Consider the following 16956-nt stretch of genomic DNA (forward strand, 5'->3'; position numbering starts at 1 on the left):
ATCAATGCCATTGATTTCTGCCCTGTGCCTTCTTCTCCATTCCAGGGAACTTTAATGTTCATTTCAATTGGAAAGACAGACAAGGCCAGCTGCCATAACACCACCATAATTTATTATTAACTGAAGGCTTGGTATTGATTGCTGACTAATGAGAAAACCTGCCATCTGGGCAGCTGCAGGGGAATGGGGTATTGATTATTGCTAAGAGTTGCACTGCTGACAGCTAAAATAGGAGCAGATGCTGTGAATTAAATCCCCATGTGATCCAAACAGGATAAATATCAAGAAACAATCACAAAATGACCTACAACAGAATATTACTCCATGTTTTGTCCTCCCACCCATTCCATAGAATTGTTACAGTTGGAAAAGACCTCCAAGATCATCCAGTCCAACCTTCAACACAACACCACCATGGCCATTAAACCATGTCCCAAAGTGCCATGGCCACAACGGTTCTTGAACACCTCCAGGGATGATGACTCCAGCACCTCCCTGGGCAGCCTGTTCCAATGCCTGACCACTCTTGCAGGAAAGCAACCTTTCCTAATAAGCAACCTAAACCTCTCCTGGCACAACTTTTGGTGCCAATCAGGCTGGGGTTGATCTTGGTAATGCTAATTCCCTAATTCCAATGTTCTGCTTGGAGAGGAAACTCCATGCACATTGAGGTTTGTTTCACACAATAATGAAGAAAGTCATGATTGAACTTTTTGGGCTCCAAGCCCATGTCTGGGGCAGAGCTGGCAAAAACTCAGAACAAAAAAATAAGAGAAGAAAAGTATTTGGGCAGTGCAACAATACCAGGATAGCACTAAGTATGAAATTAAGGTAAATAGATTGTTTGTCAATTATACTGGGGCTGCAGGGACCTCTTTCCAGTGCTCAGCCAGAATGCAAGTGGACACTCTTGCCAAGTATCACACAGTAACTGAGGGGAGAGTGGTCAGGCTTTGGGTTTCAGCTCTGTTGTCCTGACCTGGCACTGGGCAGATCCACAGCTCGAGAGACAGTGAAGAGGAAGGGAAAAAAAAATAAATCAAAAAACAAACCCAAGAAGAATATGATGTTCATCAGTCAGATGAAGTGAAGGTATTTGCCTTCCTTGGGAATCCTGGTCCTTTCTGAGTTTTGTCTGACTCTGTAAATGCCTTAATTGATTTAAATTCTATTTCCTACATATTAAATTCTAATCAGAGTGCCTAAGAGACTCCTAATCCAGGCAAGTGAAGAGCCTGATTTCACTGCAGTATTAGTCCACTCTGTAATTTTCCAGCTTCTGTTTCAGACTCCCAATCTAATTGTGAGCACTGTCAAACTCTAAGTGTGTGAGGACAACTCTCCACCTGATTAATGGGCCCAGATGAAGCTCCCCAGTTGGTTTCCAATTTCCCTCACCTCACCTGACAGTACTGTGTCTTCTTCTGTGGAACCCCAACAAGAAGGACATGCACCTGCTGGAACAGGCCCAGAGGGGGGCCACAAAGATGATGAGAGGGCTGGAGCATTTCTGTTCAGCCTGGAGAAGAGAAGGCTCTGGGGGAGACCTTACAGCTGCATTTCAATATCAGAATATGACTGTATCTGATTACTTAGCAACATGTTGATTTTAAAAGATCCCAAAGGAAAAAGGAATGTACTCCCCAGATAACTCAAGCCTTGTGTAATCACACTGTCCACATCCCTTTCAGTATTGCTAGCAAATAACTTGGAGGTCATTTTAAGCACAGACCTCTTCTCTCTGAGGCTTCTGATGTCTTCCAACTCTAAAGCCACATCTGAATTCACACTGTAAGTACTTTGAGGACATCACATGGCTGGTAAGGGAAAGAGCCACAAGATTTGGGGATACCAGAGCTGCTTTCTGATACCTGAATTTTCACCCCAAGGTTGATTTAGCCTCATTATGAAGTGAACCAGAAATTGGATTTAGAGCCAAATCCATGTCCAAATTTGTGATGGCAAAACCCATCCCCTTCTCCTTTCTGAGGCTTGTGTACATTGCCTTGCCTGATGGTAGCAAAGATACAAGCAACAAGCAGGCTCCACAGGGAGGCAGCTGAATCTCCATCCCTGGAGGTGTTTAAACGACACAGAGATGTGGTGTTGAGGGATATGGTTAGCACCAGACTAGGCAGAGTTAGAGAACGGTTGGACCTGATGACCTTAGTGGTCTTTTCCCACCAAAATGATTCTGTGATTCTATGATTTGGAACTGAGCATTCAGTGAGTGGGAATTAAACTCATGAATTAGGTCAAAGCCAATCAAAGCATCTCCTTGCCCACATCAGGTGTCTCTACCTTTCAGAGATGGATTTGGGGAAAAAAACAAAAAAAATCAAGCACTTGCATAAGTTTCTGAAACATTCATGGTCTTTTGTGTTCTCTGAGGTACTTCCTTTTAAATGGGTTTTGGATAAAGAAAGAAAATTGGCAAAGCAGAAGAAAAGCTTCTCTTAGAGAGCCTGATTCTTCTTTCACCTTATTTTTATGGCAGTATATCAGAAGTGATAGCATAGGTATTGTTCTTGATTTGCATTAGATCAGGGAGTAAGGCTGATTGCCCTCAGCAGCAGCAAGAGAGATCTGGAAATTTTGGGCAGTAACCAAGTGCTGAGTACCACAATAAGCCAAAACCCAACGGCAAAATGAGGCAGGGCATCAGGCTGAAGAGCTGGAAAGCTTCTGAATTCCTCTCAGATCTGAGCATTTTCAGGTTGGAGTTGTGGACTGACTGCTATGTGCTGAGGTCCTCTTCAGGATAAAGGAATGGAGCACTGCTTCTAATTTTGGGGCCCCCAGCACAAGAAGGACATCAAACTGTTGGAGAGAGTCCACAAAAGGCCATGAAGATGATCAGAGGGGTAGAACACCTTCCCTACAGGGACAGGCTGAGAGAGCTGGGGCTCTTCAGCCTGGAGAAGAGAAGGCTCTGGGGAGACCTTACAGTACTTGAAGAGGGCTGTAAGAAAGCTGGGGAAAGACGTTTTACAATGGCCTGTAGTGACAGAACAAGAGGCAATGACATTAATCTGGAAGAGTATAGATTTAAACTGGGTATTAGGAAGAAATTCCCTACAGTGAGGGTGGTGAGACACTGGAATAGGTTGCCCTGGAAGGTTGTGGATGCCCTCTCCCTGGAGGTGTTCAAAGCCAGGTTGGATGGAATGTTGAGCAATCTGATCTAGTGGAAGGTGTTCCTGCCCATGACAGGGGGTTTGGCACTAGACGATCTTGAAGGTCCTTTCCAACCCAAACCATTCTGTGATTCTCTCAAGAATGAGCCTTTCGGAGCTCTGAATGCTAATTAGAGAATTCTTCTAATATAACAGGGAGCATCAGAAAGTACATTCAAGGGTAATTAGTTCACATGTCTGATTATAACAGAGAAGAGTTTGGCTCCACTGAGCACCAGCACTTTGAGGAGCTTTCTAAATGTCTGCTGAACCTTTGCCCCACTTCAATTTATACTAGCTGTCATGGAGAAAAAAGCTCTTCACGGGCAGGAAAAAAAAACCTACAAAACCAGAAAAAAAATGACAGACAACCCCCAAGCCCTGTGTGTGTGCAGAGGGCAGCTAAAGGAGAAGCAAGCAGAATCCTTCTGTGTGTAAGAGGTGGACCTACCTGTGATCCTGTGCAGTGTACTTCAGAAGCTCTGCCAGCTGCAGTGGGTATTTGCAGATCTTCTGCACCGGTGTGAGAAGGAAACCGTCGATGGCGATGTCGATCATCTGCTGCAAGAGGCGACAGGCTTCGAAGAAATGCTGGTACCTGCTGTCCTTCATCAGCTTGGAAAGCTCCATGCACGCATCCAAATGGTTGTTACAGTACTCCGAGTAGATCCAGAAGCCATCTTGCTGTGAGGGGCAGGAGAAGAGGGACGGACACGGATGGGAGGACAGATCAGGTAAGTGCTGTGAGCAGTCAACCACCCAACCTGCCAGCAAGACCACGTTATAACTATAGAAGTTAGAATAAGCCAAACAGAAGGAGGAAGGGTCCCAGCAGTGCAGGTGGGGTTTCAGCAGAGCAGAGGGGCAGGATCCCCTCCCTCCACCTGCTGCGCACGCTGCTGGCGATCAGCCCAGGATATGTCTTGCTCTGGGCTGGGAATGCACAGTGCTGGCTAATGTCCAGCTTTTCACCCCCAAGCACCCCCAAGTCCTTCTCCACAGGGCTGCTCTCCAGCCCTTCATCCCCAGCCTGTGCTGATACTGGGGATTGCCCTGACCCAAATGCAGGACTTTGCACTTGGCCATGTTTAACCACATGAAGTTCAAACAGGCTCTCTTCTCCAGCTTGTCCAGGTCCCTCTGGATGGCATCCCCATTACATGGATGATTTGCAGCTCCATATCACAAGGTCTCAACGTCCTCATCCCTCAGTTTCCAAATGGCTAAACAGGAATAATTCCTCAGTTTATTAGCCAGCTTTCAGCCCCTCTCTGATGACAGAGAAGTGTCAGATGTTCCCCTGAACAGTGGCAATAATCCTTACTATTGTCACCATACATGAATTGACAGCACAGCCTCAAGACACAAAGTTTTAGCTGCTCATTCTCACCACGATTTCTTACATCTCTTTAGCATGGAGGTGGAATCTGATGCTGCTTTGGGAGCCAGCAGCAGAGACTGTGGGCTCTGTTACAAATGAGCAGCGTTAACACCATCATACAACTTCTCACAGAGAAACCTGCTCTTCAATTAGAAGACCAATGATGCTTAGGAGCTGCTGTGAGCCTCTTCAGGGATGACCTGCTGAAGTTACATGACTGTCTCTCAAAAAATGTCTCTAATTACAAGTGAATTGTTGTTGCCAGCTCAGCCCTGACTGCAAGGTAACACAGCACAGGATCTGCACCCCAGGTTGGAGCACCTCGTAGGTAGGCTCTGACCCAGCACTTCCTTCTCCATACAGGAAAGCCAGGAGCTGCTCAACTATCATTTCCTTGACATGTCCTGGCATATTTACCACCCTGGCCAGTTTATCAGCTCCTGTAGTATGTGGTTTATGTAACAGCACAATGGGCTGGGCAAAAGCCTCCAGGACTCTACTGTCAGCTAAGATGTCCTGTCCAATGTGCACTCAGTGTGAGTGAGTATCTGCTTCCCTGCTGCCACCCGGGCAGCAAGAACCAGGAGCTGGCACCTCCTCACCTAGCCCAACAGCTCCAAGGGGAAGGGAACTGAAGATGCATGGGGTTTTCAACCCTTCCAAATTCATCTTGACGCCACAGAGGACAGCCTGAGCGTTTGTTCTCCTCTCCTTTTGTGTGTAATGCACAACTAAGGCCTCTTTTCACTTCTCTAGACTTTCTTCCAACTCTCTGGTCATCCATAACCTGATCAGTATGGCTTGTGAGTGACTGTTAAAGTCATATTCTGAAGAGCAAAGTAAGGCAAGGGAGTAGGTGAGGGACACAGAATCACATACTGGACTGGGTTAGAGAGATCTTTAAAGCTCCAGTCCAGCCCCTTGCAGTCAGTAGGGACATCTGCAACCAGAGCAGGCTGCTCAGAGCCCCCAGAAAAATTACCTGCAATGGTTCCACGGATGGGGCATCTACTACCTCTCTGGGCAACCTGGGCCAGGCTCTCACCACTGTCAAACATTTCATCCTTCTCTCCAGTCTGAATCTCCCTCTTTTAGTTTCAAACCATCACCCCTTGTCCTGTCACAACAATCCCTGATAAAGAATCTCTCCCCATCTTTCTGATTGGCCTCTTGAAGTCCTGAAAGGCCACCAGGTCTCCCTGGAGCCTTCTCTTCTCCAGACTGAACACCCCCAACTCTCTCAGCCTGGCCTCACAGCAGAGGGCTTCCACCCCTCCCATCACTGCTGTGGCCTCCTCTGGCCCTGCTCCAACAGCTCCATGTCTCTGCTGTGCTGAGGACTCCAGAGCTGGCCCCAGCACTGCAGATAGGGGCTCAGCAGAGTGGAGCAGAGAAGCATTGTACCTACACAAGGTTAGTAAAGGTGGATGTGAAAAGGTGTTGGCATTCAAAGGTACTGGGGGATCTCTGAATTCTCCCTGCACGTACAGCCCATGAAGTAAACAGAGAAGCATGGAGTGTTCTGTGATATATAACTGGAACTGATGCACAGAAGTCATCTGGAGCAGCTCCTGCCTCCTGACCTTCTCTGCTCTTCCTCTCCTGTCTCTCTCAGAAAACCAACCCCAAAACTCCCAAAGGGAAAAGCCAAATGGACTCACGTGCTCAAGGAAACATGGTCCAATCTCACTGAGATGAGGGTCCTCATTGTTGTACTGTTTCTCCAAGTCCCGGACAAAACCCATCTGAAATCTGTAGATATCTTCAATGTTACCAAAGATGATCTTTAGCTGTTCATCACTGAACATGTCCCTCCTCTTCCGGCACTGCTTTAAGTAACCCTGTGAGAAGTAAGATGGAACAATCCATAAAATAACCCAAAAACCTGATACTGAGACTGCTTCCAGATTTCTCTCGAGGAAACAGAAAACAAAATCCACTTCTTAGGACATGGCCACCTCCACCAGCTCCTGTCCATGAGCACACATGTGATATGCAAAGCATGCCTTGAAATGCTGCAAGTCCTTTTGGACAGAAAACATCTCAGCTTCAGCTCTTGTTCCCACAGCACCCTACAGCAGACTTGCAGCACTACCTTTGCTCAGGACCCACCAGATCCAGTACACCCAGGGCTTAACAGCCTGCCTCAGGAGACACTGGAGACCATGTGTGTGCAGTGCACTGGGAGGAGAGAGCTGGGTTTTATCTCAGCATGGAGGGTTGTGCCAAGGGAAGTTTAAGTTGGCTCTTAAGAAAAATTTCATTGCTGCAAAAGTGGTCAGGCACTGGAACAGGCTGCACAGGGGGGTGCTGGAGTCCCCATCCCTAGAGGTGCTCAAGAAATGTGTGGCTATGGCACTTTGGGACTATGGTTTAATGGCTATGGTGCTGGTGGGTTGATGGTTGGACTCAATGATCTTAGAGATCTTTACCAACCAAAACAACTCTGTGATTCTGTGATCCCAGTTGATTCAGCACCAAGTGAAATGCTGAAGAAAAACACCCTTCTTGTGTTCCCAGACTTGGGAAGCATCAGTGTGTCTTCTTCAAACACACCTGCCTGAAGCACACATGTGGTGACACATGGAGGCTCTGGATACCTGGGCTGAATTTCTGGCTCTGTCCATCAACTTATGTGACATTGAACAAGTCACTTCATCCTCCCTGTGCTTTCTCCTGCATGAATGATTCAGACCAGAAACTTTGCAAGGCCAAACACAGCAAATATTTGCTGGTCTGGTCTGAATGGTGGCCTCTTGACTGAGAGGAAATTACACGGGGGTCATCCTGAGATGACTTTGCCTGCCTTTATTCTATAGGAAAAGAAAAAAACTGAAGGGAAAGAGGAGCCAAGAGCTCCAGTGGCATGGCTATATTTGGGAGCTCTAGATGCTTAGTCACACAGATGAAGCGGCAGCTGGTGACACGCAGCTGCTGGTCCACAATGCCAACTATCACAACGCTATAATAAACTGTCCTTCAGCCTCACCATGTGGTTCCTGGGAGGGAGAACTTCAAAAAGATGAATGATAGATGCAACTTTAGCCAATCTGGCAAAGAACCAACCTCTGTGATGTCCAGATTAGCTCCAAGGACGGTGTTACCCAGAATTTGCTGGCTTTTTCAGATGGGAAGCTTGGGCTATGCAATACCTTCTGCATTTACTAAATCTAGGTCTCTCCTCTTGCAGGAGCTCCTTGATGACTCATTTCCCTGGGCTTCCCTCTCTCTTTTTTCTCATTGTGATCAACAGTGCAGAGCCTACTTGGAGACCTGAGAAGTGTGGCCAGCAAGTCAAGGGAAGTTTTCCTCCCCCTCTGCTCTGCCCTATGGAGTCTACAGTTGCACTACTGGGTTCAGTTGTGGGCTCCCCAATTCAAGAGAGACAGGGACAGGGAACTACAGGGAAGATGCTGAAGGGCCTGGGGCATCTCTGTGAGGAGGAAAGGCTGAGAGCCCTGGGGCTGTTGAGCGTGCAGAAGAGCAGCCTGAGGGAGAATCTACTCAGTGCTCAGCAAGAGCTAAAGGGTGGAGGGCAAGAGGCTGGGGCCAGACTCTTCTCAGTGGTGCCCAGGACAAGGGGTACAAACTGGAATCCAGGATGTTCCATCTGAACATGAGGAGAAACTTCTTTTGTGTGAGGGTGCTGGATCCTTGGAGCAGGCTGCCCAGAGAGGTTGTGGAGTCTCCTCTGGAGAGCTTCCAAACCCACCTGGACATTGTGATCCCGGGCAAGCTGCTGTGGGTGCCCCTGCTTGAGCATAGGGGTTGGACTGAATGATCCCCAGAGATCCTTTCCCATCTCTACCATTCTGTGATTCTGTGACAACACACACTTGCTCTAGAAAGCAGTGTTTGTATAGCCCAGATGGAGCTATCCAAACTGTGGGATGATCTACAGGACGGTGTAGATAGACCCCAAATGGGTTCAGAGATGGAAAGAAACTAAAGTATCATCATAACTGCCTCTGAAGTTACACCCTGCAGTGAAGATCATCTTCTCATCCTCTCCTTCACCTTGCTTTCAGCCAGACAAGGAGGAGGATGGATGGACTGCCCACCTCTCCTGACTATCTCTACACCCACTCCAGGATGGACAAAACTTAGCACTTAACCTCCTGCAAATATTTTCCAACTTTGGCCTATACTCCAGGGACTACATGGAAAAGTACTTTAAAGAGAGACAGTCTGGCAGCTATTTTTAGGTATTCATTGAGCAAAACATCCTCCAACATCTGCTCATCAGTCAGCTATTCCTCCTCTGAGCAGACCTGACGGGAGGAGCAGAAGGAAGATGACATTGTTTTATGTAACAGAAGTAAATTTACTGGAAAAACTCCGAGGCAGCCTTCTCACTGGCTGTGGATGAATCTTCTGTAGAAATCTTCTCTCTCCCCTTTGCTGGCTGGTGCTGGAAGCCAACCATACAAACACACAAGCTTGAGAGCACATAAAGCTTGGGTCTGTTCAGCCTTTAGAAGAGAACGTTCCAGGGAGCCTTCCAGTGCCTGAAGGGGGCCTAGAAGAAAGCTGAGCAGGGACTTTTTACAAGGGACTGTAGATACAGAAAAAGGAGCAATGGCTTTAAGCTGGAAGAGGGGAGATCTAGCCTGGAGATTAGGAAGAAATCTTTAGAGTGAGGGTGGTGAGACACTGGAACAGGTTGCCCTGGAAGGTTGTGCCTACCCTCTCCCTGGAGGTGTTCAAGGCCAGGTCAGACAGATCAACCTGGTCTAGTGGAAGGTGTTCCTGCTCACAGCAGGGGGGTTGGAACTAGATGATCTCTAAGGTCCCTTCCAGCCCAAACAATTCTGTGACTCTATGATTCCATGAACTCAGTGCATTCTGTGCTTTTCCCTGGGGTTTTACAGGTGCCCGTGCAGCAATGTGCTGCCTCAGCTTCTCTGCAACACGTGTCTCAGGCAGAGTGATGAAGCAGCATGAGGAGGATGGGGAATATTCAAGACGATAGTCACAGCCAACAGCAACCCCAGGGCTGAAAGATGTTCACAGAGATCAGCCAGTGATGGATTTCAATGAGCAGTAGGGGAGCATGGGGGCTGGCTGGCAGGCAGCCAGCAGCACGCAGCAGGGCAAAGGGCTGCACACGAAGGGCTTGGGGCAGTCACTCAGCACTGCTGGCACCAAAGCCAGTGTCAGGAAGAGCCTGACCTTCTGGACAGGTGCACATCTTCTTTCTTTTTATTCTTGAAAGCTCTTCTGAGATAAGAAGGTAAACATGAAAAGCAGCATGAAAAGACATCCTACATTATAATTTTTTTTTTGCCCTGCAATGCACAAACCAACCTGCTCCTCTTCCTTGAAAAGTCCCAGAATCCCAGCATGGTGGGGGTTGGAAGGGACCTCTGGAGATCATCCAGTCCAACTCCCATGCTATAGCAGGGACACTCACAGCAGCTTAGCCAGGATCATAATGTCCAAGGGGTTTGGAAGCTCTCCAGAGGAGACTCCACAACCTCCCTGGGCAGCCTGCTCCAGGGATCCAGCACCCTCACACCAAATTTTCTCCTCATGTTCAGATGGAACATTCTGGGTTCTCGTTTGTGCCCACTGCCCCCTTGTCCTGTCACTGGGCACAGTGTCCTGACACCAAGAAGAGTCTGGCCCCATCCTCTTGCCCCCTACCCTTTAGCTCGTGCTGAGCACTGACCAGATCCCCTCTCAGGCTGCTCTTCTCCAGGCTCAACAGCCCCAGGGCTCTCAGCCTTTCCTCCTCAGAGACACTCCAGGCCCCCAGCATCTTTGTAGCCTCTACTGGACTCTCTCCAGTAGTTCCCTGTCTCTCTTGAACTGGAGAGCCCAGAACTGGACTCAGTACTCTAGCTGGTTTGCACAAACCAAAATCAAGTAGAAGAATAAAGCTGAGACTGTTTGAATTGAAAAGGCCAACTACAGTCATGTCTGGTCCCAGGCAGTGAGGACTCTAATGCACCTACTTAAATACTGGTCTATAGTTGAGTACTCAACGTGAGGCACTGGAGCCCACCCCAAACACCAAATCAAATGTTGGAGGAGCACAAGCCTGTCCCTCCAAAAAGCTTCAAGCCAGAAAAATGAGGTGTGCACAAGCAGGCTGGGCAAGACAGAAACTGATTGCACACATCCCTACATATATCTCCCATTGATCAAATGAGCTTTATGCCCTCCTGTCTCATCTCCACAGATGACAAACTGGTTCTACAAAAGGGCCAGCAGCTCCTCAGATGTGATCTTCTGAAGAAGGGCCACCCTGCTGCCAAGGTTTTATGCTGCTTTGCTTTGAGGCAGCACAAAAGAGTGGGTTTTCTCCACCTCCAAGAACAAGCCCCCTAATGCCATCCAGACCATGTGAGAACTTGTCCCATCAGCTCTGCACAACAGGCTCAGACTGATGCACTCAGATGCAGTGAGGATGTTCTCCATCCAGCATTCAGAGCTGTCCTGGCACCACAGCAGAGCTTAGGTGTAATCCAGTCAATGTTATTAGGAAATAAATTCCAAATGAAATTACTTGGAAAAAGGCAAACAGCAGCACTGGGAGTTGGCTGCCCTATCTAACCTCCCACCTCCTAATTACTCATAACATGAAGGTTTCCTTTGATCTCCCAGCTGCCTCACTGTTTCCATCCAAGCTCTGTCACTTCTTCCTCTGAAACCTCCTTAAATGTAGCCTTGTCTTCCTAATCCATATGCTGGTCTAAATCCTGCTCCTTCTCAAAGCACCCTGCTCTTTGTAGCCCTGCTGTGTCTTGTTCCACATTCCCCACTGCCCACTACAGCTCAAAGCACCTTCTCAACCTCCTGCTCTCATCAAGGTTCCTGCTCTGACCAAGCACCTTGGCTGCTCTACCAGCATCACTGGTGCCACAGCTCGGGCAAGTGTGGCCTTTCTGTATCCTTCTAGGATCAGACCTCAGGAGCAGGACGATATCTTTTGTGTGAGCAGGGAGATATCTTTTCCAGGACCACAGGATATCTTTCCAGGAGCATGGGAATATCTCTTCTAGGAGCAGAGGTTGATCTTGTCAAGCCTGGAGATGATCACATGTCTGCGTGGTGCTTTACAGACCATGAGTGAGAAGCCTGCCTGCCAGGAAGAGCAGCTATTGGTACCTAGTAGAAAAAAACAGCTTTCAGTAGCTTATTATTTTTGCAAGCTCTAACATTTAAGCCTGAAATGCCTCTTGCTGGCTACTTCCTTAAGGTTAATGTTTTTTTCTTTCTTTTCTTCACTATAATGATCCATCCACTCCTGAAAAGGCAGTCCAAGGAAAACTCCTGTTTTCCTCCTATTCAACATGGTCACAGAGCTGTTTCAGCCCTTCATCCCCTAAGGAGGGCACAGCAGCAGCAGCATTGGGCTTTGCTGGGATGGGGAATTCCCCTCCAAATCAGCTGCTTCACACAGGTCTTGGCTTGAGCAGGTCATTTTCATTCTGGTGCTGGCTAGCTTATGAGCTCCAGACTTGGCAGGGCTAGTGCCATGGGTATTATGAATAATAACATGGTGTGTAATAATATAGTGGCAGGTAGTGGAAATAAATACATCCTGAGGCAGAAAAGAGCAATTGGAGGGCTCTTAATCACCCTGCTATGGTCCTCTGATAACAGCCAGACGTCTTAAAGTGCCTGGGTGGTGTTAGGGTTTATGGAATCATAAAGGTTGGAAAAGACCTCTAAGATGGAGTACAACCATTAACCAAACACCACCATGGCCATTAAAGCATGTCTCTAAGTGCCATGGCCACACATTTCTTGAACACCTCCAGGAATGGTGACCCTACCACCTCCCTGGGCAGCCTGTTCCAATGCCTGACCACTCTTGCAGGAAAGACATTTTTCCTAACGTCCAACCTAAACCTCCCCTGGTGCAACTTGAGACCATTTCCTCTTGTCCTATCACTTGATACTAGGAACAAGAGGTCAACACCCACCTCACTACAACCTCCTCAACAACAAGAGTGTAACTAACCTTTGCCACCCAACCAGAAGTCCTCTTCCATCCCTTCCAAGACCTCATATCCCTGCTGTTCATTGTGACAGCTTAAAATAAAGACCAAAGGGAAAAAAGGGAATTCACCACAGTCAGCAGCATTTCTGCATCTCATCAGGGGCTGTCTGGTATCTATTGATTCTTCAGCACAGAAATCACCTTCACACAAATCCATGCAGCAGCACTGGGAGGAGCTCAAGCTAGGTAACATCTACCTTCAGCCCCACTCCTCTCTTTCACAGACAGAAGAGCCACACCATGCCATGCCAAATGCCCAGGATGACTGAGCTGTCCCTGAGCCTTCTTGCAGCAAACAGATTGCTCAGATTAAAGCCAGCACAACGAGGCTCTCTCAAGCCAGGGACAGCCCATCATTTTCCAGACAAGAATGCCCATTTCAGTCCTCTTCCTTCTTTAAGAGAGGTAGCTGAATCATTTCCTGGTGCTCTACCTGGAGGTAAGATTTATCCCCTCAATACCATTTTGCATCAACTGGAGCAAAGAGTGAGCCTTAGAGATCTCTTTCATATCTGGGACACATCACTAGGTGCTGTCAATTAGTGTCACCCCACAGATGTCACTGAAGCCATACCTGTCTGCACCTCAGGAGAATCTGATGGGCAAAAGTATGGTGAGATAGATGAGAAATGCAACTTGAGGTTGATTTAGTTTCTCAACAGCAAAGTGCAAATGCAGGAAATGAAACAATATGTGGAGGAGGAAGCTCCTGCAGTTCTTTCCTTCTTCACTGTAAAGCCCTCAGACTGACAGCACAGCAGAATTAAGATAGTTTGTTTCCCAACTGAAATCCCAAGACTCTTCCATGTTTGAAAGGCATCCCAGATGTTTTTTGGATGGCTGCATCACCTCATCAACAGAGAAGCAGTCAGTATGAAGGGAGGAAGACATTCTTCTGAGCAGAAGTCACAAGGGGCTTCACTACACTGACTCCTGAAGACTGGGCAGTACAAAGGGATGAGCTGAAAGCCATGGACTTTGATTTTAGTGCTAGCAAATCTCTGCCACTTAGTGATAAGCTCTAATCACAATGTCCAAGCTGTCCTGCAGCACCATGCATTCCTCTTCCTGAACACCCAGCTTTGCTTGTGGCACTAACTCTGTACATGGCAGGACAGTAAGGAATGGTTGTAGTGGTTAATTGTAACATCATGAAGAAGAACCAAGTTGAGGATGTATGGGGTCAATCACCAAAGTTCATTTATTGCTGGTTCCCTTACACTGGATAAACATTTCCATGGTGAAGAAGTTTTGCTCCCAGTCTCAACATAAGATAAGGCAAATGGGGACCGTTTTGAGCCAGGAGAAACTGTGAACCCAGTAGGAATCAAGAATCATTTTGGTGGGAAAAGACCTTCAAGACCTTCAAGCTCTTCAAGTCCAACCATCCTCTAACTCTACCAAGTCTGGTGTTAAACCATGTCCCTCAGCATCACATCTTTTAAGCACCTCCAGGGATGGGGATTCAAACAGCTCCCTGGACAGCCTGTTCCAGTCTTTGAGAACCCTTTCAATGAAGAAGTTTCTTCTAATACCTAACCTAAACCTTCCCTGGGGCAGCTTGAGGCCATTTTCTCTTGTCCTATTACTTGTTACTAGGGAGAAGAGACCAATCCCGACCTGGCTCCAACCTCCAACTCTCCTTTGTAGAGAGTCAGAAGGTCTCCCCTCAGCCTCCAGTTCCCTCAGCTTCTCCTCACCAGCCCTGTTCTCCAGACCCTTCAACAGCTTCATTGCCCTTCTCTGGACACACTTCAGGACCTCAGTATCTTTCTTGCATTGGGGACGATGAAGATGAAATGGGGAACTGATTGGTTTAATTACAATCTGATTTCCTCAGTCATAAGTTCAGAAGTAGATGGCCTCGGGTTTTAATTAATCAGACTGCTTGAAGGATCTCAACCTCATCATTTTTAGTCAAAGAGGTACAGGGAAAGGTCAAGAAAATCATAATTTCAAGTGAATACAAACTAAAGGTAATTATCAGATGCAGCAGAAAATGCTGCTCCTCCGTTAGCCTCAAGACTCCAAGGTATCATCAGGTCTTCCCCCCCACCCCAGTTCTCGACACCCAGCCGCAGTCCCTGGGTGCCTCGTACCTCGCAGATGTCCTTGAGGTGCTTGATGTAGTGGCGCTCCGTGCTCATGATTTCATTGATGACGTTGGCTCTCATCTGGTCTCGGTTCTGAACGGTCCTCCCGAGACACAGGCAGTCGGCGCTTGGATCCAAGTGGCCATTCTGCACGTCGCTGGTGCCCTCCTCCACACCATCTTCTTGGTTCACCCATAGCTGTGAGGAGAAGAAGAGAGAGCAAGAGGATTACTCAGCAAAGCGGCAGGAAGCTAGCAGGTGAAAGCTGGCTGGGGCTTAGGTTGCGTGACCCTGGGACTGAGTCCCTCCTGAGGGCAACGGTGATGTTCTTGCCAGAGGTGCGCCGTGGTGTCCACCACAGCTCCTAGCCCAGACAGCCCAGGTTGGGACTGGTACAACCAGCCCCAAATGGTTTCAAGAGAGAGCTTCCAAGTCTTGATAGTTTTTACCCCATACACAAAATAACCACCTGAAAGGGTGACTGGGGCTGGCTGCTGCCGAGTGCTGCAAAGCAAGATGCACACCTGTAAGCCAGCCCAGCCTAGAACTGCTGGGACTAGGGTAAAGCACAGCTTGTCCTGGGTCCTGCACACCATCAGCTGGGGTCTGTCTCTCTGCGAGGAGGGATAAGCTCTTTACAGGTAACTGATTTAAGAAGGTCAAGAGCATGACCAGCAGGTTCAGGGAGGCTCCCCTCCCCCACTTCTCTGCCCTAGGGAGGCCACATCTGGAGTTTCAGGTCCAGTTCTGTGCTCCCCAGTTCAAGAGAGGCATGGAACTACTGGAGAGAGTCCAACAGAGGCTACAAAGATGCTGAGGGGCCTGGAGCATCTCTGTGAGGAGGAAAGGCTGAGAGCCCTGGGGCTGTTGAGCCTGGAGAAGAGCAGCCTGAGAGGGGATCTACTCAATGCTCAGCAAGAGATAAAGGGTAGAGGGCAAGAGCATGGGGCCAGGCACTTGTCAATGGTGCCCAGGGACAGGACAAGGGGCAATGGGCAGAAACTGGAACCCAGGAGGTTACAACTAAACAGGAGGAGAAACTTCTTTGCTGTAAGGGTGCTGGATCCCTGGAGCAAGCTGCCCAGAGAGGTTGTGCAGTCTCCTTCTCTGGAGAGCTTCCAAATTCACCTGGACATCATGATCCTGGACAAACTGCTGTGGGTGCCCCTGCTTTAGCAGAGGGGTTGGACTGGATGATCTCCAGAGATGCCTTCTAATTCCTACCATGCTGGGATCCTGTGAGTCTGTGATAAAGCCTTTACAGGTGACTGATTTATCAAGGTCAAGATAAATCTGGTTCAGGAATCTGAATGAAGGTGAACACCAGCCCAGGCTCACCAGGCTGTGGCACTGGTTTTTAAGCTTCCCAGACTGGGATGTGTGAGTGAGCACTGATTTCCATTTCACAGCAGCTTTCCTCAGCATTTCACATGAAGAGCCATTCTCGCTCAGGTGAACTCCCCTTCTCAGCATCCTGAGATTGTGATCCCAAAGCTGCACCGAGATCAGACCAGCTGAATACATCTCCAACAACCTGGGAGAGATGAGGGCAGCTTTGGACAGGATGAAGCACCTCTGAGCACTGGATACTCTACATTGGAACAAACCACAAAAAGCAATGAGAAAGGATCACTGCCTTTTCAGCAGATTGAATTGTCTTTCCATCATCAAATAAAACCAAAAATAAATCTATTTAACTTCTGGTGACCTTTCAGGACTTCAAGGGGCCAATCAGAAAGCTGAGGGCAGACTTCTGAGCAGGGTCTGCTGTTGTGACAGGACAAGGGGTGATGGTTTAAACTAAAAGAGGGTGATTCAGACTGGAGAGAAGGAAGAAATGTTTGATACTGAGGGTGGTGAGAGCCTGGCCCAGGTTGCCCAGAGAGGTGGGAGGTGCCTCATCCCTGGAACCATTGCAGGTCAGGTTGTTGGGCGCTGCGTGCCTTTAAAAGTCCATTCAACCTAAACCATTCCATGATTCCATGAACTTGTAAACTCAGGATAATACTGCCCCACTCTCCCTGAGTCTTTGAACCACAGAAGCCATGGATCAAATGTCTCCTTTTGTTACATTTTTCCCCCAGATAAAAAATAATTACTTAAAATAACTGATCAACTCAAATGGGGCTCACCACACTCTGTAAACACAAAATAAAGCTACAACCAGACATAAATACTCCTGCTTTACACAGAAATACAACCTTGCTGCAGCAACACAACTCAGGGTCACCTGAGCTTTGATGTAAATGAAGCTCCTCTGCATGTAAACCCCAAATACTGGACATTTTCAAATGT

The 16956-nt window shown here is 48.0% G+C and overlaps 1 protein-coding gene across 1 annotated transcript in view; it reads right to left on the reverse strand.

Moving 5' to 3' along the window:
- Positions 1-16956, reverse strand: part of LOC128972769 (uncharacterized) — a 206601-nt gene that overhangs the window by 43192 nt on the left and 146453 nt on the right. Inside the window, exons 5-7 of the mRNA XM_054388878.1 lie at positions 14668-14859; positions 6219-6398; positions 3628-3860 (exon numbers count right to left, since the gene is read on the reverse strand). Coding sequence (XP_054244853.1) covers positions 3628-3860; positions 6219-6398; positions 14668-14859 — 605 coding nt within the window. The remainder of the gene's footprint in view (positions 1-3627; positions 3861-6218; positions 6399-14667; positions 14860-16956) is intronic.

This window comes from Indicator indicator, chromosome 17 (genome assembly GCF_027791375.1).
Source record: "Indicator indicator isolate 239-I01 chromosome 17, UM_Iind_1.1, whole genome shotgun sequence".
NCBI classification, from domain to species: Eukaryota; Metazoa; Chordata; class Aves; order Piciformes; family Indicatoridae; genus Indicator; species Indicator indicator.